Source organism: Oncorhynchus nerka, linkage group LG23 (genome assembly GCF_034236695.1).
Source record: "Oncorhynchus nerka isolate Pitt River linkage group LG23, Oner_Uvic_2.0, whole genome shotgun sequence".
In the NCBI taxonomy this organism is placed as follows: Eukaryota; Metazoa; Chordata; class Actinopteri; order Salmoniformes; family Salmonidae; genus Oncorhynchus; species Oncorhynchus nerka.
In genome coordinates this window covers 56945949-56968044 of record NC_088418.1, presented here as the reverse complement: position 1 = coordinate 56968044, position 22096 = coordinate 56945949, and the positions used below count along the sequence as shown (strand labels likewise).

General features: G+C 51.0%; 1 protein-coding gene across 5 annotated transcripts in view; it reads left to right on the top strand.

The window, feature by feature from the left end:
* Positions 1 to 22096, top strand: part of LOC115119208 (membrane-associated guanylate kinase, WW and PDZ domain-containing protein 2-like) — a 385811-nt gene that overhangs the window by 291929 nt on the left and 71786 nt on the right. For all 5 annotated transcript variants that reach the window (XM_065008344.1, XM_065008343.1, XM_065008345.1 and 2 more), the window contains 3 exons: positions 6131 to 6346; positions 7773 to 8004; positions 9397 to 9476. In XM_065008344.1, coding sequence (XP_064864416.1) covers positions 6131 to 6346; positions 7773 to 8004; positions 9397 to 9476 — 528 coding nt within the window. The remainder of the gene's footprint in view (positions 1 to 6130; positions 6347 to 7772; positions 8005 to 9396; positions 9477 to 22096) is intronic.

The following is a 22096-nucleotide window of genomic DNA, read 5'->3' as shown; positions in this document are numbered from 1 at the left end:
ATGGGGGGCTATTACAGTCTCATGGTTGGCTATCACAGTCTCATGGCGGTAACACAGTCTCATGGGGGGCTAACACAGTCTCATGGAGCTAACACAGTCTCATGGGGGACTAACACAGTCTCATGGGGGCTAACAGTCTCATGGGGGCTCAAACAGTCTCATCGGGCTAACACAGTCTCATGGGGGGCTAACACAGTCTCATGGGGGGCTAACACAGTCTCATGGGGCTAACACAGTCTCATGGGGGACTAACACAGTCTCATTTGGTACTAACACAGTCTTATGAGGGCAAACAGTATCATGGGGCTAACACAGTCTCATGGGGCTAACACAGTCTCATGGGGGACTAACACAGTCTCATGGGGGACTAACAGTCTCATGGGGGCTCAAACAGTCTCATCGGGCTAACACAGTCTCATGGGGGCTAACACAGTGTAATGGGGGCTAACACAGTCTCATGGGGGGCTAACACAGTCTCATGGGGGTAACACAGTCTCATGGGGGGCTAACACAGTCTCATGGGGGGCTATCACAGTCTCATGATTGGCTATCACAGTCTCATGGGGGTAACACAGTCTCATGGGGGGCTAACACAGTCTCATGGAGCTAACACAGTCTCATGGGGGACTAACACAGTCTCATGGGGGCTAACAGTCTCATGGGGGCTCAAACAGTCTCATCGGGCTAACACAGTCTCATGAGGGGCTAACACAGTCTCAATGGGGCTAACACAGTCTCATGGGGGGCTAACACAGTCTTATGTGGACTAACACAGTCTTATGGGGGGATAACACAGTCTCATGGTTGGCTATCACAGTCTCATGGGGGTAGCACAGTCTCATGGGGGTAACACAGTCTCATGGAGGGCTATCACAGTCTCATGGGGGGCTATCACAGTCTCATGGGGGTAACACAGTCTCATGGGGGGCTAACACAGTCTCATGGGGGGCTATTACAGTCTCATGGGGGTAACACAGTCTCATAGGGGGCTAACACAGTCTCATGGGGCTAACACAGTCTCATGGGGGACTAACACAGTCTTATGGGGGCTAACAGTCTCATGGGGCTAACACAGTCTCATGGGGGGCTACCACAGTCTCATGGTTGGCTATCACAGTCTCATGGGGGTAACACAGTCTCATGGGGGGATAACACAGTCTCATGGGGCTAACACAGTCTCATGGGGGACTAACACAGTCTCATGGGGGCTAACAGTCTCATGGGGTAACACAGTCTCATGGGGGCTAACACAGTGTAATGGGGGCTAACACAGTCTCATGGGGGACTAACACAGTCTCATGGGGGCTAACACAGTCTCATGGGGGGCTAACACAGTCTCAATGGGGGCTAACACAGTCTTATGGGGTGTTTACACAGTGTAATGGGGGCTAACACAGTCTCATGGGGGACTAACACAGTCTTATGGGGGCTAACCGTCTGATGGGGCTAACACAGTCTAATGGGGGCTAACACAGTATCATGGGGGACTTACACAGTCTCATGGAGGGCTAACACATTCTCATGGGGGCTAACACAGTCTCATGGGGCTAACACAGTCTCATGGGGGCTAACACAGTCTCATGGGGGCTAACACAGTCTCATGGGGGTAACACAGTCTCGTGGGGGCTAACACAGTCTCATGGGGCTAACACAGTCTCATGGGGGACTAACACAGTCTCAATGGGGGCTAACACAGTCTCAATGGGGGCTAACACAGTCTTATGGGGTGTTTACACAGTGTAATGGGGGACTAACACAGTCTTATGGGGGCTAACAGTCTCATGGGGCTAACACAGTCTCATGGGGGCTAACACAGTCTAATGGGGGCTAACACAGTCTCATGTGGGACTTACACAGTCTCATGGAGGGCTAACACATTCTCATGGGGGCTAACACAGTCTCATGGGGCTAACACAGTCTCATGGGGGCTAACACAGTCTCATGGGGGTCTATCACAGTCTCATGGGGGTAACACAGTCTCATGGGGGGCTAACACAGTCTCATGGGGGACTAACACAGTCTTATGGGGGCTAACACAGTCTCAATGGGGGCTAACACAGTCTCATGGGGGCTAACACAGTCTCATGGGGCTAACATAGTCTCATGGGGGACTAACACAGTCTTATGGGGGCTAACAGTCTCATGGGGTGTTTACACAGTGTAATGGGGGCTAACACAGTCTCATGGGGGTAACACAGTCTCGTGGGGCTAACACAGTCTCATGGGGCTAACACAGTCTCATGGGGGACTAACACAGTCTTATGGGGGCTAACACAGTCTCAATGGGGGCTAACACAGTCTCAATGGGGGCTAACACAGTCTTATGGGGTGTTTACACAGTGTAATGGGGGCTAACACAGTCTCATGGGGGCTAACACAGTCTCATGGGGCTAACACAGTGTAATGGGGGACTAACACAGTCTAATGGGGGACTTACACAGTCTCATGGGGGGGCTAACACATTCTCATGGGGGCTAACACAGTCTCATGGGGCTAACACAGTCTCATGGGGGGCTAACACAGTCTCATGGGGGCCTAACACATTCTCATGGGGGCTAACACATTCTCATGATGCTAACACAGTGTAATGGGGGACTAACACAGTCTAATGGAGGACTTACACAGTCTCATGGGGGCTAACACAGTCTCATGGGGCTAACACTGTCTCATGGGGGCTAACACAGTCTCATGGGGCTAACACAGTCTCATGGGGGACTAACACAGTCTCATTGGGGACTAACACAGTCTTATGGGGGCAAACAGTCTCATGGGGCTAACACAGTCTCATCGGGCTAACACAGTCTCATGGGGGCTAACACAGTGTAATGGGGGCTAACACAGTCTCATGGGGGACTAACACAGTCTCATGGGGGCTAACACAGTCTTATGGGGGCTAACACAGTCTCATGGGGCTAACACAGTCTCATGTGGGGCTAACACAGTCTCATGGGGGCTATTACAGTCTCATGGTTGGCTATCACAGTGTCATGGCGGTAACACAGTCTCATGGGGGCTAACACAGTCTCATGGAGCTAACACAGTCTCATGGGGGACTAACACAGTCTCATGGGGGCTAACAGTCTCATGGGGGCTCAAACAGTCTCATCGGGCTAACACAGTCTCATGGGGGCTAACACAGTCTCATGGGGGCTAACACAGTCTCATGGGGCTAACACAGTCTCATGGGGGACTAACACAGTCTCATTTGGTACTAACACAGTCTTATGAGGGCAAACAGTATCATGGGGCTAACACAGTCTCATGGGGCTAACACAGTCTCATGGGGGACTAACACAGTCTCATGGGGGACTAACAGTCTCATGGGGGCTCAAACAGTCTCATCGGGCTAACACAGTCTCATGGGGGGCTAACACAGTGTAATGGGGGCTAACACAGTCTCATGGGGGGCTAACACAGTCTCATGGGGGTAACACAGTCTCATGGGGGGCTAACACAGTCTCATGGGGGCTATCACAGTCTCATGATTGGCTATCACAGTCTCATGGGGGTAACACAGTCTCATGGGGGGCTAACACAGTCTCATGGAGCTAACACAGTCTCATGGGGGACTAACACAGTCTCATGGGGGCTAACAGTCTCATGGGGGCTCAAACAGTCACATCGGGCTAACACAGTCTCATGGGGGCTAACACAGTCTCAATGGGGCTAACACAGTCTCATGGGGGCTAACACAGTCTTATGTGGACTAACACAGTCTTATGGGGGGATAACACAGTCTCATGGTTGGCTATCACAGTCTCATGGGGGTAGCACAGTCTCATGGGGGTAACACAGTCTCATGGAGGGCTATCACAGTCTCATGGGGGCTATCACAGTCTCATGGGGGTAACACAGTCTCATGGGGGCTAACACAGTCTCATGGGGGCTATTACAGTCTCATGGGGGTAACACAGTCTCATAGGGGGCTAACACAGTCTCATGGGGCTAACACAGTCTCATGGGGGACTAACACAGTCTTATGGGGGCTAACAGTCTCATGGGGCTAACACAGTCTCATGGGGGCTACCACAGTCTCATGGTTGGCTATCACAGTCTCATGGGGGTAACACAGTCTCATGGGGGATAACACAGTCTCATGGGGCTAACACAGTCTCATGGGGGACTAACACAGTCTCATGGGGGCTAACAGTCTCATGGGGTAACACAGTCTCATGGGGGCTAACACAGTGTAATGGGGGCTAACACAGTCTCATGGGGGACTAACACAGTCTCATGGGGGCTAACACAGTCTCATGGGGGCTAACACAGTCTCAATGGGGGCTAACACAGTCTTATGGGGTGTTTACACAGTGTAATGGGGGGCTAACACAGTCTCATGGGGGACTAACACAGTCTTATGGGGGCTAACCGTCTGATGGGGCTAACACAGTCTAATGGGGGGCTAACACAGTATCATGGGGGACTTACACAGTCTCATGGAGGGCTAACACATTCTCATGGGGGCTAACACAGTCTCATGGGGCTAACACAGTCTCATGGGGGGCTAACACAGTCTCATGGGGGGCTAACACAGTCTCATGGGGGTAACACACTCTCGTGGGGGGCTAACACAGTCTCATGGGGCTAACACAGTCTCATGGGGGACTAACACAGTCTCAATGGGGGCTAACACAGTCTCAATGGGGGCTAACACAGTCTTATGGGGTGTTTACACAGTGTAATGGGGGACTAACACAGTCTTATGGGGGCTAACAGTCTCATGGGGCTAACACAGTCTCATGGGGGGCTAACACAGTCTAATGGGGGGCTAACACAGTCTCATGTGGGACTTACACAGTCTCATGGAGGGCTAACACATTCTCATGGGGGCTAACACAGTCTCATGGGGCTAACACAGTCTCATGGGGGGCTAACACAGTCTCATGGGGGTCTATCACAGTCTCATGGGGGTAACACAGTCTCATGGGGGGCTAACACAGTCTCATGGGGGACTAACACAGTCTTATGGGGGCTAACACAGTCTCAATGGGGGCTAACACAGTCTCATGGGGGCTAACACAGTCTCATGGGGCTAACATAGTCTCATGGGGGACTAACACAGTCTTATGGGGGCTAACAGTCTCATGGGGTGTTTACACAGTGTAATGGGGGCTAACACAGTCTCATGGGGGTAACACAGTCTCGTGGGGGGCTAACACAGTCTCATGGGGCTAACACAGTCTCATGGGGGACTAACACAGTCTTATGGGGGCTAACACAGTCTCAATGGGGGCTAACACAGTCTCAATGGGGGCTAACACAGTCTTATGGGGTGTTTACACAGTGTAATGGGGGCTAACACATTCTCATGGGGGCTAACACAGTCTCATGGGGCTAACACAGTGTAATGGGGGACTAACACAGTCTAATGGGGGACTTACACAGTCTCATGGGGGCTAACACATTCTCATGGGGGCTAACACAGTCTCATGGGGGCTAACACAGTCTCATGGGGGCTAACACAGTCTCATGGGGGCCTAACACATTCTCATGGGGGCTAACACATTCTCATGATGCTAACACAGTGTAATGGGGGACTAACACAGTCTAATGGAGGACTTACACAGTCTCATGGGGGCTAACACAGTCTCATGGGGCTAACACTGTCTCATGGGGGCTAACACAGTCTCATGGGGGCCTAACACAGTCTCATGGGGGCTAACACATTCTCATGATGCTAACACAGTCTCATGGGGGACTAACACAGTCTCATGGGGGCTAACACAGTCTCATGGGGGCTAACACAGTCTTATGGGGGACTAACACAGTCTCATGGGGGGCTAACGCAGTCTCAAGGGGGCTACCACAGTCTCAAGGGGGCTACCACAGTCTCATGGGGGGCTAACACAGTCTCATGGGGGGCTAACGCAGTCTCATGGGGGGCTAACACAGTCTCAAGGGGGCTAACACAATCTCATGGGGCTAACACAGTCTCATGGGGGGCTAACACAGTCTCATCGGGGCTAACACAGTCTCATGGAGAGACCTTAGTTCAACCATCAGTCTGTCACATTGGCCATTTTGATTCTTTAACCTCACCCACCAGCACCTAAGTATATCATGGTGTGTATGACTGACTAAGTATATAAAATGATCATTAATGAGAAGTATTCCTTCCTTCCTTCTATAGAGAACTATTACGGTACCCCCAAGCCCCCGTGCGAGCCCAGCCCTCTGCTGCTAAATGTAACAGATCAGCTCCTGCCGGGCGCACGACCCAGCTCCAAGGGGAAGAGGAAACGGAACAAGTCGGTCAGCAACATGGAAAAGGCCGGCATCGAGCCACCCGAGGATGAGGAGGAGGAGAGACTCGTTGTCAATGGCAACGGCAATGGCATCACCCCAGGTTAGGTTCCAACGCAGACATAGTGTTGATGTGCAACTATAGATCCTCGTCATGACAACAAGTTCACCGCTGAAATGAGATAGCACCGACCCCTGGGATCTGATCAGACAACATAGCAACAGTCTATCGTCTAGGTTACATCATAGCAACCAGCTCTCAGTCAGGCCCATACAATAACATAATAAAGGATGGATACAAGTCCCTACTGCCTACAGGGAGCTCTTCCCAGGGAGCTCAGATCATCAGCATCATCATCATAGATAGTCTAAATGAAAAACTGGAGAGTTCTAGTGCCTGTAAATAGCATGAGTACATCCCCCAAGCATCCCATGTAACAGGACTGATAGTGTTCAGAGACAACAGCCTTACACTGTATCCAATCTCCCAGTCACTAGGTCAGACCACAGTACAGTTAGACTACGTCACATGGCCAGAGGCTAGATTCCACCCCCCGCACCGACACAGAGAAACATCGCCTGGAGGTCTGATCAAATCAAGCATGGGGTTCCACTAAGCAGATTTACTGGATCAATGCAAGCCACATCACAGTCATTACTCTCAACTAGGAGCAAAGATGCTGGCTGTCTAACTTAATATAAGAACAGAGAAACCCTATGTAAGCCATGAAACAACATAGTATCATTCATTTTGACTTACATTTGTTAATGTAAAAATAAATGACATTGTTACGGTAGTTATTTAGTAAAACCTTTTGAGACCTTTAGAGAATGGCTTTACATTATACAATGGGGCAAAAAAGTATTTTGTCAGCCACCAATTGTGCAAGTTCTCCCACTTAAAAAGATGAGAGAGGCCTGTAATTTTCATCATAGGTACACTTCAACTATGAGAGAGAGAGAGAGAGAGAGAGAGAGAGAACAGTGTGATGTGAGTAGATAGCTCATAGATTAACTCTCCCTCCCTGCCTGCTGTGGCTGTCCTCTGGGACGGCCCAACCAAGTGCCACAACTCAAACTAGGACATATCATCAGCTCCTCCACTCTCTCTCAATCTCCTCTGCCTGCCACCTCTCTTACTCTGCTCTCTATGTCTATTTCCCTCTCTCTTTCAATCACCGTCCATCTCTCTCTGCTCGGTATCCTTACTCTCTCTCTCGCTCTATATATCTATCTATCTCTCTATTTCTGTCCCTGTGTAACTGCCACCCTCTCCCCATTTGAAATCCTCTCTATCTTTCTTTTTATCCCATTCCATCTCTTTTTCCTTGGCACTCAATCACACTGCCCCTTCTCCCTGCTACCTCCTCCCCTCTCCCCTTCCCTCCTCCCCTCTCCCCTTCCCTCTTCCCCTCTCCCCTTCCCTCCTCCCCTCTCCCTCTCACCTTCCCTCCTCTTCTCTTCCCTCCCCTGTTCCTCCAGTAGTAATGTCAGCTCTGACTCACCTGTAATTCTCTTCTCCTTCTCAGAGTCCAGCGAACATGAAGACAAGAGTACAGATGTCTCCTCGGGGACGTCCCCCCAGACCTGTCCCCCCACCGAGACCCCCACCACCCCTAACAACGAGGTCCCCCAGGAGGAGGGGGGCGAGCTAACCAAGTCACCCCCCAAACCAGATGAGAATGATGAGAGTGAGCTTGGCCCCCTGCCAGGCAACTGGGAGATGGCCTACACAGAGAAGGGAGAGGTGTACTTTATCGAGTAAGTGTCTGCGCTGAAGAGAACGGTGTCAAATTATCCCAACGCACACACACACACACACACACACACACACACATACAGCCAACAGCAGCCAAATAGTTGACTGTTGTTGTAATGAGATTTAGAGGTTCTTGTCCATGCAATGTTTCGCCAGGGAGAATAGAAGGTAAAAGTTGCCCAAGCATTTTAAGCAGCTTTCAAACGCGCGCACACACACACACACACACACACAATCACTCCCACTGTAATGAATTCTATTGTTCCGTGTGGCTGTATTGGAGGTATTTTACAACAGGTCTGTTCCATTTTTACTGCTACAATATAATTGTAGAGGTGAGTTGTCTTTCTCTTCCTTTTGAAAAATATTTAAATGTCTTCTGACTGTGTGTGTATGTGCCTGTCTGTGTATGTACATCAGTCAATAGGCAGGTTATTACAGAATCCTTTTGGAAATTAACAATCGTTCGAATTTATGTGACAGAAACATCATCCGATTCCCAGAGGACTGCCTTTCATTGTGTCGTATAATAAAGTAGCAGAGAAAACATCCAGCAGGGTTCGTTTTAATGTAGTTGTCTGCCAGCCGGTCAGTTAGCCAGTCGGTCAGCCAGCCAGTCAAATACTTCTTGTGTATCCTCTCCTCCACAGAGGCAGACTGTTAATTCCAGCCACTGCAGACCAGACTAGGTCTCCGTATGTCTCACCCACCCAGGCCCTGTGTGTTCCTACATCTAGATGAATCATTCTGGAACGTTGTGTGCTAACACGTTTAGCCGCCCAATTTGTAGCTGTACGTTTTGGGAAAAGTAAATGATGCGGTGCCAAGGCGGTACCAGATGCCAACGGGATGGCTCCCTTTGATTTGTCTCCAGATTACATCAATTTGTTTATCCAGAGAGAGAGAGAGAGAGATAGATAGATAGATAGATAGATAGATTCGGGGATAATCCCACTTTCCTGTAGCCACGTTTCCCTCCCTCCGCCCTCTTGTCCTGTCATCGTCTTCAAGGGAGGGCATTATGTCCTCAGATGCCATAAAGAGATCCATTGAAGTTTCCTTGGCACCGCCTCTCATCTGATCACAGTCCAGTTTTACAGCCTGCAGTGTTGATCCTGCCAAGCCCACAGCTGTTCAGCTCTATCACTCACACCTCTCCCCTTCGCCCGCCATCCCTCCATCCTTCCCTTCACTAATGAGAAACAGTGTGCAAATTAAAAGTATCGATTGCCATTTTGTTAACCTAAAGGGGTTTTTCTTCTCGCCAGCTAGTTTAGAGGGTGGGCACACAGGGGAACATCTCTTTTTCTCTTAAATGATGCTGAATTGAGAATCTCCTCCCTCACTGGCTCTCTCTCTTCCTGTCACTGTCTCTCCTTTTCTCTCTCGTCAAGCCACAACACCAAGACGACGTCGTGGCTGGACCCGCGGCTGGCGAAGAAGGCGAAGCCACCAGAAGAATGCAAAGAGGACGGTAAGTGTCTCTCTTCTCTCGCTCTCTCAAAGTCACTCAACTCTCTCTCCCGTAAAACCTTTGAATTCCTTTTTGGGTCCAAATCATTAGCATCTATTCATCGTCTGATGGCGGTTTGCAATATCTTCAGTGTTTTGATCCGAGAGCTGAAAGGATGGGTGTTGCCGTATACCATTATATATGAATAGTCATCAGTCACTGAGGACAGTGGTTTATTTGGGGTCCTTGTCTGACACTTGTAGATGTGTACAGTGTCTTTATAACCGTGTTCTGTTACCTGACCTGTGTGGAGATGGTGCTACTTTTAGCCCCTATAGAGGGACTGGGGGAGTGGGTAGGGTGGTTAACAGAGACCTCTTTATCCCCCACTGGGAGTAGGGAGCTATGCACCACCACAGAATGGACACTACACACACAGACACAAACACACACACATACACAGGCGGCAGAGGGGAAGGAGAGCGAGTATAATTTAGATGGTGTGACTAAGACAGGAAGAGAAAGGAGACAGATGGGGAAAGAAGAGGCTATGCAGTAATATAGTATTGCAGAAGAGATACAGCCTATGACCATGAGGTGAGGAATAGGATGTTTTTGCATCCTTCTGGATGAAAAATCTCTCTCTCAGTTTTCTCCATTTGGCAATGTGCTTTTGAGTGATCTCCGGCATTGATAGCGCGGGACTCTGAAGCAGAATCCTCGATCTCTCCAACCCTGAAGCCCCTTTCACACACTATATCTCTCTCGTCTCTCTATCTCTTGTGTCTCTCTCTCTGTCTGTCTGTCTGTCTGTCTGTCTGTCTGTCTGTCTGTCTGTCTGTCTGTCTGTCTGTCTCTCTCTCTCTCTCTCTCTCTCTCGTCTATCTCTCTCTCGTCTATCTCCTCTCTCTCTCTCTCTCTCGTCTGTCTCCCTCTCTCTCTCTCTCGTCTATCTCTCTCTCTCTCTCTCGTCTATCTCCCTCTCTCTCTCGTCTATCTCTCTCTCTCTCTCTCTCTCTCTCGTCTGTCTCCCTCTCTCTCTCTCTCTCTCGTCTGTCTGTCTGTCTGTCTCTCTCTCTCGCTCTCTCTCTCTCTCTCTCTCTCTCTCTCTCTCGTCTATCTCCCCTCTCTCTCTCTCTCTCTCTCTCTCTCTCTCTCTCTCTCTCTCATCTGGCTCTCTCTCTCTCTCTCTCTCTCTCTCTCTCTCGTCTATCTCCCTCTCTCTCCCTTTCACTTTGAGTTTATTCACTGAATCTCTTGTTATGTCTCCCACTCTGTCTTCCCCCGCTGTCTCCCACTCTGTCCCCTCTCTCTCTCTCTCTCTCTCTCTTTCTCAAATCAAATCAAATCAAATTTATTTATATAGCCCTTCGTACATCAGCTGATATCTCAAAGTGCTGTACAGAAACCCAGCCTAAAACCCCAAACAGCAAGCAATGCAGGTGTAAAAGCACGGTGGCTAGGAAAAACTCCCTAGAAAGGCCAAAACCTAGGAAGAAACCTAGAGAGGAACCAGGCTATGTGGGGTGGCCAGTCCTCTTCTGGCTGTGCCGGGTAGAGATTATAACAGAACATGGCCAAGATGTTCAAATGTTCATAAATGACCAGCATGGTCGAATAATAATAAGGCAGAACAGTTGAAACTGGAGCAGCAGCACAGTCAGGTGGACTGGGGACAGCAAGGAGTCATCATGTCAGGTAGTCCTGGGGCACGGTCCTAGGACTACCTCTCTCTCTCTCTCTCTCTCTCTCTCTCTCTCTCTCTCTCTCTCTCCTCCCGTTATGTCTCCCACTCTGTCTTCCCCCGCTGTCTCCCACTCTGTCTTCCCTCTCTCTCTCTCCCGTTATGTCTCCCACTCTGTCTTCCCCCTCTCTCTCTCCCGTTATGTCTCCCACTCTGTCTTCCCCTCTCTCTCTCTCCCGTTATGTCTCCCACTCTGTCTTCCCCTCTCTCTCTCTCCCGTTCTGTCTTCCTCTCTCTGTCTTCCACTCTGTCTTCTCTCTCCCGTTATGTCTCCCACTCTGTCTTCCCTCTCTCTCTCTCCCGTTATGTCTCCCACTCTGTCTTCCCCCTCTCTCTCTCTCCCGTTATGTCTCCCACTCTGTCTTCCCTCTCTCTCTCCCGTTATGTCTCCCACTCTGTCTTCCCTCTCTCTCTCTCTCCCGTTATGTCTCCCACTCAGTCTTCCCTCTCTCTCTCTCCCGTTATGTCTCCCACTCTGTCTTCCCCTCTCTCTCTCCCGTTATGTCTCCCACTCTGTCTTCCCTCTCTCTCTCTCCCGTTATGTCTCCCACTCTGTCTTCCCCTCTCTCTCTCCCGTTATGTCTCCCACTCTGTCTTCCCCTCTCTCTCTCTCCCACTATGTCTCCCACTCTGTCTTCCCCCTCTCTCTCTCCCGTTATGTCTCCCACTCTGTCTTCCCCTCTCTCTCTCTCCCGTTATGTCTCCCACTCTGTCTTCCCCGCTGTCTCCCACTCTGTCTTCCCTCTCTCTCTCTCCCGTTATGTCTCCCACTCTGTCTTCCCCTCTCTCTCCCGTTATGTCTCCCACTCTGTCTTCCCCCGCTGTCTCCCACTCTGTCTTCCCTCTCTCTCTCTCCCGTTATGTCTCCCACTCTGTCTTCCCCCTCTCTCTCTCCCGTTATGTCTCCCACTCTGTCTTCCCTCTCTCTCTCTCCCGTTATGTCTCCCACTCTGTCTTCCCTCTCTCTCTCTCCCGTTATGTCTCCCACTCTGTCTTCCCTCTCTCTCTCTCCCGTTATGTCTCCCACTCTGTCTTCCCCCTCTCTCTCCCGTTATGTCTCCCACTCTGTCTTTCCCTCTCTCTCTCCCGTTATGTCTCCCACTCTGTCTTCCCCCTCTCTCTCTCCCGTTATGTCTCCCACTCTGTCTTCCCTCTCTCTCTCTCCCGTTATGTCTCCCACTCTGTCTTCCTCTCTCTCTCTCCCGTTATGTCTCCCACTCTGTCTTCCTCTCTCTCTCTCTCCCGTTATGTCTCCCACTCTGTCTTCCCTCTCTCTCTCTCCCGTTATGTCTCCCACTCTGTCTTCCCCCTCTCTCTCTCCCGTTATGTCTCCCACTCTGTCTTCCCCCTCTCTCTCTCCCGTTATGTCTCCCACTCTGTCTTCCCCCTCTCTCTCTCCCGTTATGTCTCCAACTCTGTCTTCCCCCTCTCTCTCTCCCGTTATGTCTCCCACTCTGTCTTCCCTCTCTCTCTCTCCCGTTATGTCTCCCACTCTGTCTTCCCCCTCACTCTCTCCCGTTATGTCTCCCACTCTGTCTTCCCTCTCTCTATCTCTCTCTCCCGTTATGTCTCCCACTCTGTCTTCCCTCTCTCTCTCTCTCTCTCTCGCTCTCTCTCTCTCTCTCTCTCTCTCTCTCTCTCTCTCTCTCTCCCGTGATGTCTGCCACTCTGTTATGTCTCCCCTCTCTTCCCTCTCTCTCTCTCCCGTTATGTCTCCCACTCTGTCTTCCCCTCTCTCTCTCCCGTTATGTCTCCCACTCTGTCTTCCCTCTCTCTCTCTCCCGTTATGTCTCCCACTCTGTCTTCCCCTCTCTCTCTCCCGTTATGTCTCCCACTCTGTCTTCCCCTCTCTCTCCCGTTATGTCTCCCACTCTGTCTTCCCCCTCTCTCTCTCCCGTTATGTCTCCCACTCTGTCTTCCCCCTCTCTCTCTCTCCCGTTATGTCTCCCACTCTGTCTTCCCTCTCTCTCTCTCTCCCGTTATGTCTCCCACTCTGTCTTCCCTCTCTCTCTCTCCCGTTATGTCTCCCACTCTGTCTTCCCTCTCTCTCTCTCCCGTTATGTCTCCCACTCTGTCTTCCCCCTCTCTCTCTCCCGTTATGTCTCCCACTCTGTCTTCCCTCTCTCTCTCTCCCGTTATGTCTCCCACTCTGTCTTCCCTCTCTCTCTCTCCCGTTATGTCTCCCACTCTGTCTTCCCCCTCTCTCTCTCCCGTTATGTCTCCCACTCTGTCTTCCCTCTCTCTCTCTCCCGTTATGTCTCCCACTCTGTCTTCCCCCCTCTCTCTCTCCCGTTATGTCTCCCACTCTGTCTTCCTCTCTCTCTCTCCGTTATGTCTCCCACTCTGTCTTCCCCCGCTGTCTCCCACTCTGTCTTCCCTCTCTCTCTCTCCCGTTATGTCTCCCACTCTGTCTTCCCCCTCTCTCTCTCCCGTTATGTCTCCCACTCTGTCTTCCCTCTCTCCCGTTATGTCTCCCACTCTGTCTTCCCCCGCTGTCTCCCACTCTGTCTTCCCTCTCTCTCTCCCGTTATGTCTCTCTCCCACTCTGTCTTCCCTCTCTCTCTCCCGTTATGTCTCCCACTCTGTCTTTCCCCTCTCTCCCGTTATGTCTCCCACTCTGTCTTCCCTCTCTCTCTCTCCCGTTATGTCTCCCACTCTGTCTTCCCCGCTGTCTCCCACTCTGTCTTCCTCTCTCTCTCCCGTTATGTCTCCCACTCTGTCTTCCCCCGCTGTCTCCCACTCTGTCTTCCCTCTCTCTCTCCCGTTATGTCTCCCACTCTGTCTTCCCTCTCTCTCTCCCGTTATGTCTCCCACTCTGTCTTCCCTCTCTCTCTCCCGTTATGTCTCCCACTCTGTCTTCCCCCTCTCTCTCTCCCGTTATGTCTCCCACTCTGTCTTCCCTCTCTCTCTCTCCCGTTATGTCTCCCACTCTGTCTTCCCCCGCTGTCTCCCACTCTGTCTTCCCCCTCTCTCTCTCCCGTTATGTCTCCCACTCTGTCTTCCCCCTCTCTCTCTCTCTCTCTCTCCCGTTATGTCTCCCACTCTGTCTTCCCTCTCTCTCTCCCGTTATGTCTCCCACTCTGTCTTCCCTCTCTCTCTCTCCCGTTATGTCTCCCACTCTGTCTTCCCCCGCTGTCTCCCACTCTGTCTTCCCTCTCTCTCTCTCCCGTTATGTCTCCCACTCTGTCTTCCCCCTCTCTCTCTCCCGTTATGTCTCCCACTCTGTCTTCCCTCTCTCTCTCTCCCGTTATGTCTCCCACTCTGTCTTCCCCCGCTGTCTCCCACTCTGTCTTCCCTCTCTCTCTCCCGTTATGTCTCCCACTCTGTCTTCCCTCTCTCTCTCCCGTTATGTCTCCCACTCTGTCTTCCCCCTCTCTCTCTCCCGTTATGTCTCCCACTCTGTCTTCCTCTCTCTCTCTCCCGTTATGTCTCCCACTCTGTCTTCCTCTCTCTCTCTCACGTTATGTCTCCCACTCTGTCTTCCCTCTCTCTCTCTCCCGTTATGTCTCCCACTCTGTCTTCCCTCTCTCTCTCTCCCGTTATGTCTCCCACTCTGTCTTCCCTCTCTCTCTCTCCCGTTATGTCTCCCACTCTGTCTTCCCCCTCTCTCTCTCTCCCGTTATGTCTCCCACTCTGTCTTCCCCCTCTCTCCCGTTATGTCTCCCACTCTGTCTTCCCTCTCTCTCTCTCCCGTTATGTCTCCCACTCTGTCTTCCCCCGCTGTCTCCCACTCTGTCTTCCCTCTCTCTCTCCCGTTATGTCTCCCACTCTGTCTTCCCTCTCTCTCTCCCGTTATGTCTCCCACTCTGTCTTCCCCCTCTCTCTCTCCCGTTATGTCTCCCACTCTGTCTTCCCTCTCTCTCTCTCCCGTTATGTCTCCCACTCTGTCTTCCCCCGCTGTCTCCCACTCTGTCTTCCCCCTCTCTCTCTCTCTCTCTCTCCCGTTATGTCTCCCACTCTGTCTTCCCCCTCTCTCTCTCTCTCTCTCTCTCCCGTTATGTCTCCCACTCTGTCTTCCCTCTCTCTCTCTCCCGTTATGTCTCCCACTCTGTCTTCCCTCTCTCTCTCTCCCGTTATGTCTCCCACTCTGTCTTCCCCCTCTCTCTCTCCCGTTATGTCTCCCACTCTGTCTTCCCTCTCTCTCTCTCCCGTTATGTCTCCCACTCTGTCTTCCCTCTCTCTCTCCCGTTATGTCTCCCACTCTGTCTTCCCTCTCTCTCTCCCGTTATGTTTCCCACTCTGTCTTCCCCCTCTTCTCTCTCCGTTATGTCTCCCACTCTGTCTTCCCTCTCTCTCTCCCGTTATGTCTCCCACTCTGTCTTCCCTCTCTCTCTCCCGTTATGTCTCCCACTCTGTCTTCCCCCTCTCTCTCTCCCGTTATGTCTCCCACTCTGTCTTCCCCTCTCTCTCTCCCGTTATGTCTCCCACTCTGTCTTCCCCTCTCTCTCTCCCGTTATGTCTCCCACTCTGTCTTCCCCCTCTCTCTCTCCCGTTATGTCTCCCACTCTGTCTTCCCCCTCTCTCTCTCCCGTTATGTCTCCCACTCTGTCTTCCCCCTCTCTCTCTCCCGTTATGTCTCCCACTCTGTCTTCCCCCGCTGTCTCCCACTCTGTCTTCCCCCCTCTCTCTCTCTCTCTCTCTCCCGTTATGTCTCCCACTCTGTCTTCCCCTCTCTCTCTCTCTCTCTCTCTCTCTCTCCCGTTATGTCTCCCACACTGTCTTCCCCCGCTGTCTCCCACTCTGTCTTCCCCCGCTGTCTCCCACTCTGTCTTCCCTCTCTCTCTCTCTCCCGTTATGTCTCCCACTCTGTCTTCCCCTCTCTCTCTCTCCCGTTATGTCTCCCACTCTGTCTTCCCCCGCTGTCTCCCACTCTGTCTTCCCCCGCTGTCTCCCACTCTGTCTTCCCCCTCTCTCTCTCTCTCTCTCTCTCTCCCGTTATGTCTCCCACTCTGTCTTCCCCCCCTCTCTCTCTCTCTCTCTCTCCCGTTATGTCTCCCACTCTGTCTTCCCCCGCTGTCTCCCACTCTGTCTTCCCCCGCTGTCTCCCACTCTGTCTTCCCTCTCTCTCTCTCTCCCGTTATGTCTCCCACTCTGTCTTCCCCCGCTGTCTCCCACTCTGTCTTCCCCCTCTCTCTCTCTCCCGTTATGTCTCCCACTCTGTCTTCCCTCTCTCTCTCTCCCGTTATGTCTCCCACTCTGTCTTCCCTCTCTCTCTCTCCCGTTATGTCTCCCACTCTGTCTTCCCTCTCTCTCTCCCGTTATGGCTCCCACTCTGTCTTCCCCCTCTCTCTCTCCCGTTATGTCTCCCACTCTGTCTTCCCTCTCTCTCTCTCCCGTTATGTCTCCCACTCTGTCTTCCCTCTCTCTCTCTCCCGTTATGTCTCCCACTCTGTCTTCCCTCTCTCTCTCTCTCCCGTTATGTCTCCCACTCTGTCTTCCCCCTCTCTCTCTCCCGTTATGTCTCCCACTCTGTCTTCCCCGCTGTCTCCCACTCTGTCTTCCCCCTCTCTCTCTCTCTCTCTCTCTCCCGTTATGTCTCCCACTCTGTCTTCCCCCTCTCTCTCTCTCTCTCTCTCTCTCTCCCGTTATGTCTCCCACACTGTCTTCCCCCGCTGTCTCCCACTCTGTCTTCCCCGCTGTCTCCCACTCTGTCTTCCCCTCTCTCTCTCTCCCGTTATGTCTCCCACTCTGTCTTCCCCCGCTGTCTCCCACTCTGTCTTCCCCGCTGTCTCCCACTCTGTCTCCCCCTCTCTCTCTCTCTCCTCTCTCCCGTTATGTCTCCCACTCTGTCTTCCCCGCTGTCTCCCACTCTGTCTCCCCCCCCTCTCTCTCTCTCTCCTCTTTTTTTCTACCTCATTTCTCTCTCACTCTCATCGCTCTCTGTTCCCCTGTCTCATTCTCTCTATGTCATCCTATCTCCCGCTCTATCTTCCCCATCAGTCTCACCCTCCATCTTTCTCCTATCACCTCTTCTCTATCTCTCTCTCTCTCCCTCGTCTGGGTGAGATTTATCTGTTGAATAGTAGACAGGGGTATGGCAGCGTTATAAGGTGGAGGGGAATGGACCTCATATCAGACACAGAGACAGTCAGACTGAGGAGAATGAAGCTCATATCAGACACAGAGACAGTCAGGCTGAGGAGAATGGAGCTCATATCAGAAACAGAGACAGTCAGACTGATGGGAATGGAGCTCATATCAGAAACAGAGACAGTCAGACTGAGGAGAATGGAGCTCATATCAGACACATAGACAGTCAGGCTGAGGAGAATGGAGCTCATATCAGAAACAGAGACAGTCAGACTGAGAAGAATGGAGCTCATATCAGACACAGAGACAGTCAGGCTGAGGAGAATGGAGCTCATATCAGACACAGAGACAGTCAGGCTGAGGAGAATGGAGCTCATATCAGAAACAGACACAGTCAGGCTGAGGAGAATGGAGCTCATATCAGACACAGAGACAGTCAGGCTGAGTAGAATGGAGCTCATATCAGACACAGAGACGTTCAGGCTGAGGAGAATGGAGCTCATATCAGAAACAGAGACAGTCAGGCTGAGGAGAATGGAGCTCATATCAGACACAGAGACAGTCAGGCTGAGGAGAATGGAGCTCATATCAGACACAGAGACAGTCAGGCTGAGGAGAATGGAGCTCATATCAGACACAGAGACAGTCAGGCTGAGGAGAATGGAGCTCATATCAGACACGGAGACAGTCAGGCTGAGGAGAATGGAGCTCATATCAGACACAGAGACAGTCAGCAGGTTTGAGATGAGGTCTCATTTGTGGAGTGAATCATTCTAGCTGAGCCCAGCTTAGTCAATCATGCCTGTCTGATAAACACTTACTCACACAGCCACAGTTTGTCTCACAATCACATTCACCACTCTCACCACTCCCCCCCCCCACACACACACATACTGTATATACACAGACAGTAGGGCTCCAGTATTCTCAGGCCATGCGAAAGATAACCAGGAGGATGGAGGAGACAGGAAGATAGTTGATCACTTTGGAAGATGACAAGAAAGAGAATGTCTTAGGAAGATGAATCCCAGGAAACCATCTTGGTCTAGTTCAGGGATGGGCAACTGGCAGCCTCCCTTTTGAAGCCCTCAGATCACTTTTTCTCTTATGTCAGTCACTGATTGTCAGTCAATGTCAGCAAAACAAAAATGGATTGCTAGGTTAGTTTAGAGGCAGGCTATCATGGTTGAATTACAGGCCGTGGGGCCCCCATTGACTTTGTTAGTCAGTCTCACTCAGATATCATATTAAAACCTGAGAGCAGCTCATTTTCCTTTCTGACTCATGGCAAAATGAGTAGAATTACATGAAATTTGTTATAAAATTGCTAAATCTTCTCTCCGCCTCATGGCAAAATATGTGGAACTGCACTTTTCTTTAAAACAAACAAACAAATGATCTCCACTGTCAAAAGGGGGGCCACTAAAATGTTCTGCTCACAATATGTGTGAGGGGGCAGTATGAATGTGGGTACGCAGGGCTACTCATGATGAGTTCACATTTTTTGTGGCTCCCACCCCTATCAAAGTTGCCCATCCCTGATCTTGTTCATCTGGGTACCTCCAATCCCGTTCCTCCAGTCAGGACGTTCCATGCTACGAGATGTGAATCTGGGTACCTCCAATCCCGTTCCTTTAGTCAGGACGTTCCATGCTATGTGATGTGAATCTGGGTACCTCCAATCCCGTTCCTCCAGTCAGGACGTTCCATGCTACGAGATGTGAATCTGGGTACCTCCAATCCCGTTCCTTTAGTCAGGATGTTCCATGCTATGTGATGTGAATCTGGGTACCTCCAATCCCGTTCCTCCAGTCAGGACGTTCCATGCTACGAGATGTGGATCTGGGTACCTCCAATCCCGTTCTCCAGTCAGGACGTTCCATGCTACGAGATGTGAATCTGGGAACCTCCAATCCCGTTCCTTTAGTCAGGACGTTCCATGCTACGAGATGTGAATCTGGGTACCTCCAATCCCGTTCCTCCAGTCAGGACGTTCCATGCTACGAGATGTGAATCTGGGTACCTCCAATCCCGTTCCTTTAGTCAGGACGTTCCATGCTATGAGATGTGAATCTGGGTACCTCCAATCCCGTTCCTTTAGTCAGGACGTTCCATGCCAGGAGATGTGAATCTGGGTACCTCCAATCCCGTTCCTTTAGTCAGGACGTTCCATGCTACGAGATGTGAATCTGGGTACCTCCAATCCCGTTCCTTTAGTCAGGACGTTCCATGCTACGAGATGTGATGTACTGTATGTGAAGGAAATGAATATTGATCTAGTTGGACAGATCATCCAGTGATCGCTGGCCCTGGGAGAGACGGGGCTTATGGTTCCATGTAGAGCCTCAACCAGCTGGAGAAGGGGATCTAAGAGGGGATCCCCAGGGCCCACGCCGGGGCTAGGAGCTATAATCAGGGGAACGTTAGTGAGAATCTGCCCATGTTTCACTAGCTGACAGCTGGGTAGCAGCGAAGCAGGCCTGTATATTGTGTATTGATTAGGAGGCATGTGGAGCAGGGGTGTAGTGTGTGTGTGTGCCCACGCTCTGGTGAACGTTAACAGGATCACTGGGTGGGGTCTAAAGTCTGTCTCTGAACAACAGACGAGAGGTAGGAGGAGAGACCCACCAAACAGGGAGACATGGAGCCCTGAGGATGGAAGGAACACACACACTGAAGAAACAGCAATATACATTCATTCTGATCTATAAACAACTTATACATGCAGATCTGTCAATTATTCAGGCATATGTCTGCTACCTGTGTGTGTGTTTTGCTTGGGGGTGGGCGGGTGGGTGTGTGTGGGGGGGGGTGCGCCAGCAGCAGAGTGGTTGTCAGCTGATTCCCCCTGTTCAAAGGCACATCAGTGATAATAGAGAGAGAGCTCATCATCAGAGGAGCTCAATGGCTTGCTTACATAACCTCTCTCTCTCCCCCCTTCTCTCTCTCTTTCTCTCTCTCTCCTGTATCTTCCTGCTGTCCTCTTTAGTTTTTTTTACTTGAGGGAAAGAGGAATAGGACCGTCTTCAAATCAAAGCCTGCTGTTTAATTCTGTCTTCCTTCCTTCTCCCTCAAAGCCAGCTTGTTTTCCTGTTTTACCACATATTTGCTGGATGAGAAGACAGAACAGGCTCCCCTGTTTTGAGAGTTGTCTCTGTCTCTTTCTCTCCTGTTCTACATACAACCTGTCTGCTAGCTCACTGTGCCTTCAGAGAAGCCAACAGAATCCCCCTGATACGTAGAAGGGAAAAAAACAAGAACTAATCCTGCCTGTCTGCCTGTCGGTCGTCACTATTTCAATGCATTTCATCATTTAAAAGTCAGGTTAGTTCTATCCTAAGAAGCTGTCGCACAACACACATCCCATCTAGAATCCAGTGTAACCAATGAAAGGCTTTGGTTAGGAGGGACTGGTGTGACTGATATGGATCTGGGCTGTGATGGCATTGGGAGGAGGTTGAAGGTTGAAGCTTTTAAATGGCTGCTTTGTTCCATTGTGTTTCTTTATGTATTGTCTGTTTTGACGTCATCTCTGTGAAGAGATCGAGGCCTCAGAGAGAGAGGGAGAGGGGGGGGGGACAAGGCCAGGGCAAAGGTAATTATATTCTAGTCATGTAAAACGGAGCATGCCTGAGACGCGCCAGACAAAGTTATCATCGTGTCTCACCCGTTAGCGCAGAGCTCACTCTCTCGTCTCCTCCCAGTGAAAACAGTCTCCGGGGGAAATAGCAGCACTTGTTTTTCTGTCCGGCTGTAAAAACCTATTTCTGTGTGCAGATGAGACTGGCAGGGAAGAGGGAAGGCTTTTAGGGTTGAAAGGTCGACATGTTCTTTCCTAATGGCCTTATTTGATGGCTTGTCTTTCTGTCGTGCTCACATACTCAGATACTCACACATCAGGTTGGTGTGGTGTTAGGAGTGGTTTGAGGACACTGACCTTATGCTTCACCCCTCTCAGTGCTGCTCAGATAGATGTGTGTGTGTGCGTGCGTTAGCGTGTGCGTGTGTGAGCTTATGCGTGCGTGTGTGTGTGTGAGCGTGTGCTTGTGAGCGTGTGCTTGTGCGTGTGTGTGATCTTGTGAGCGTGTGTGTGTGATCTTGTGTGTGTTGAGTAAATGTTGTGGCGTCCTCCCTCACCTTGAGCCTCCAGCAGGAGAGGAGAAGGGAGGGCCTGTGCCTGTGTGACATGATTGATGGGTATATTCTGAGAACACACTCGTCTGGAGGATGCCTGAGGACTGGAGATGAGGAGGAGGACGCAGCGTTTGGTGTGTGTTTGTGTATGATAATGTCCCATCGTGAGATGGCGAATGACTTCCGGAGTATTTGTGCGTGTGCACGGGTGAATGCATGGCTGGATGTGTGTGTGTGTCCTTCTCCCAGCCCGTTGAGAGGAGAGGCTGAAGAGGAGAGGTAGGAGTCCTTCAGTAGCCCAGTCACACTCCGCCCCACTCCAGACACACTTAATGGTTAATCATCCTCAACCATCCATGCTTCCCCCTCCCTTCCTCTCTTCTGCATCCTCCCTCCACAGCACCTAAATCAACTCTAGTAATAGGCTGTTCTACCTGAGTAAGTCACCTGCTCTGCTCCACTGGTTGTTTTACCCTCGCTGTGAAGGGAGAGATCAGCTGAGCTTAGATGGCTTTTGAACATCATTGCTTTCGGACAAACATACTCCCTTAGCTTTCCTGAAGAACTTAAAGGGCAACTCCACCACTTTTCAACCTCATTTGCATTATCATCAGCACACTACCAGTGTCTACATATCTGAAAACGGCACATTTCTATGTTTTGTAGAAAAAGTAAGAGGTAAAAACGAGGTAAAAGTAAAAAACAAAAGTTCAACAGTGAAGTTAAACAAACG